This window comes from Pinus tabuliformis, chromosome 3_2 (genome assembly GCF_031772625.1).
Source record: "Pinus tabuliformis cultivar Carrire ecotype Pingquan chromosome 3_2, CPIR1, whole genome shotgun sequence".
NCBI lineage: Eukaryota > Viridiplantae > Streptophyta > Pinopsida > Pinales > Pinaceae > Pinus > Pinus tabuliformis.
In genome coordinates this window covers 574,535,020-574,537,597 of record NC_142302.1, presented here as the reverse complement: position 1 = coordinate 574,537,597, position 2,578 = coordinate 574,535,020, and the positions used below count along the sequence as shown (strand labels likewise).

Genomic DNA, 2,578 nt, shown 5'->3' with positions numbered 1-2,578 from the left:
TTTAGGATATCTATAAAATTAGCACTTATTTTCAGTGAAGTTATTGTTACTTGGTGTTGTTGGCATTGTATGGCTTGGGAATTTGCAATTAGTGGAGGTTCCTAAAATGATATTAGGTAAAATTATTTAAGTGAGATTTAATTTTGGGTAGAAAAATTATAATAATCGAATTTTATCCTCTATGACATGTTAAGAAAATTGAGGTAAACAGAAGTATGTTTTCTAGCATATTTCATAGAGGGTTTATAAAGATGATTTTATTCTAAAAGGTTAGACAAAATAAAATTGCCCACCAACTCATAGTGGGCAATTATGAAATTATCTCAAAGCTATCTAACTCGTTGTAATATCTTTTAAAAAAGGTGAGAATTTTTTTGATGATGAACATTCCCAATTCAAAAGGAATGTTCACATTCATGCTTACGTTTCTGACGGCCATATTCCTGCCATTGGATTGGATTTTGGATTCTGTCATCGGAAACACATTTTTTCCAATAATATTTGGTATGAATTGCAGTAGATATTGCAGATAGCCTGGCACATATTTGAAGTGACTTCGAATAGACAACGCGCATTTAATGCACAAAATATGGTGAATAGCTTTTGATGGTAGACGAGTGCTAAATAAAATATGGTCAATAAATGCAACTAAATATTCTTGGTGGGTAAATTAATGAGCCGATTGAATAATTATGACCTAAAAAGCTTCAAAAATTCTTTCCCTTTCCCTTTTCCTTCGACCTCATGACATACACTCGCGAACATTTGGCCTGGCATTAATATATTGTTAACGAATTAATCCAATTCATGCATTATATGGAATAACCAGGCGACAGTAATGAACATTTTAGTCTACCTTTCCTCCGCTCCTCGCTAATTATCTTAATTTTTATATGATCAGGACTGCCTCCACTCCTTCGTTCATTCAACATAGAAGCCTATCACTGCATTTTCAGTCATATGGTTTCTCAACCCCATTTTCCATCGAACTAAGAACGGAAGAGCACTGACTTAGAATTACACAGTTCGTTTGGATGAGGTCAAGGACATGCAGTGCTCATGAGATGTGCTTCTATATTTTTTGGTACAGCTGCATTTATGAGATGGAATTTGACTGCAACTTCATTCAAATCAAAAGTTATTCTTTTTAATTTGTGGAAAGGTGGACAGCTTAAATGAGTATCTAAAGCATTAGCAACAGGGAGTCCGCATGTAGTACAGTAACGGAGGGCCAAGCTTTTGTAAATTGTATCTGAACCTTGACTATTATTAAATGGTAATTCATAACACGTTTTGTAGATTGTTTCAAATAATTAAACATTTAATTAAAAAGAAGGCTGTCAACTATCCACGTAAGTGTTATTAAATTAGGAAATCTGTGATCGTAAGCAAAAATCTAACTGAAGCTCGAATAGAACGTCTCTACCTTTTGGTTAGGTGCCACGGTGCCACCATCTTCGCCTTTAAATAGAGGTTAGTACAACTCTATAATCACGTTTTTCTTTGAAGCTTGAGTGATCAAGATGGCAAGTAAAATTGTTAGTTGCATGAATGTAAGGCTTCTAGTGGACAAGAAAAGTGGAAAGATATTGTATGCAGAGGCAGGAAAGGATTTTGTAGATCTTCTCTTCATCTTTCTCACGTTGCCAACCGCTTCTGTTATGAAATTTCTTTCAGCGTTGAATCGCGCAAAGAATATCGGCTGCCTCAAAAATCTTTACAACAACGTAGAAAAGCTCCAAACTCTGTTAATAAATACCGAGAAATCCCACTTACTGGAGCCAAAAATTATGTTTTCCCATTCTAATGACAACCTTAGACTACAGTCCGCTCCCATTGTCTACTACGTTTGCGGTGTTTTACGTCGTTATTTGGATGGTACCCACGATATGAGCACCACTCAGTCTGGCGGCCGCTGCTACTGCGGCGAAGTTATGCGTCATAAGGTGCAACTGAAAAACCCTTCCATGGGAAATAGTAGCAATATCGGAGGAATCAGTGGAGGTGGAAGCGGTGGGGGAGGTTATGTGAAGGAGACGGTTACCTTCACGATCACTGATGACTTAGAGATCTCTCCCTCATCAGCCATCACCAGCCTTAACTTGCTCAATAAGCTCAATGTCAAAGATTTATCCGAATTGGTGGAACGAAATGCGAGTGTCGGTCCCAATGAGGTGACGAGATACTATACTTATTCATATTTAGTTTGTGTTCACAATGCTGTTAAATAGTTTGTGCTCATAATGCTGTTAAGGCAACGACAACTTCTTGTTTATTAGGCACTGGAGCTGCTTTGGGCTTCTCTGGTTTCCACAACGCCTTTGAACGACGTTTTCGGTTCTATCGTCTCCAAAAGTAGACGACGAAGTTAACCGTGATTTGAAGTCCATAATTTACCAAAGGATATGTGTAAGTGCTCAATCAACTCAATCAACAACAGTTCTTCAAACAATTCCAAATATGGAAGTGCTCAATCAACTCAACTCTGACTCTGTCTCACTTGACATCTCTTACTCGAACATGTAGAAGACCATAATCAACTCAATAAACTCAACTCTGGCTCAGGCTCGCTTGACAT

General features: G+C 37.5%; 1 protein-coding gene across 1 annotated transcript; it reads left to right on the top strand.

Annotated features, from left to right (window-relative positions):
• The first annotated feature begins 1,523 nt into the window (after positions 1-1,523).
• Positions 1,524-2,372, top strand: LOC149181839 (uncharacterized). Its single transcript, XM_089414338.1, has 2 exons — positions 1,524-2,174; positions 2,280-2,372. The coding sequence occupies exons 1-2, from the start codon at positions 1,524-1,526 to the stop codon at positions 2,370-2,372; spliced, it is 744 nt and encodes a 247-aa protein (XP_089270464.1).
• The last annotated feature ends 206 nt before the right edge of the window (positions 2,373-2,578 follow it).

What these genes read in the sequence shown, in the direction of transcription:
- LOC149181839 (XM_089414338.1), top strand. Translation starts at nt 1,524, where the DNA reads ATGGCAAGTAAAATTGTTAGTTGCATGAATGTAAGGCTTCTAGTGGAC. An exon ending in CGAGTGTCGGTCCCAATGAG is followed by an intron (nt 2,175 to 2,279) that starts GTGACGAGATAC and finishes CTTGTTTATTAG; the next exon opens with GCACTGGAGCTGCTTTGGGC.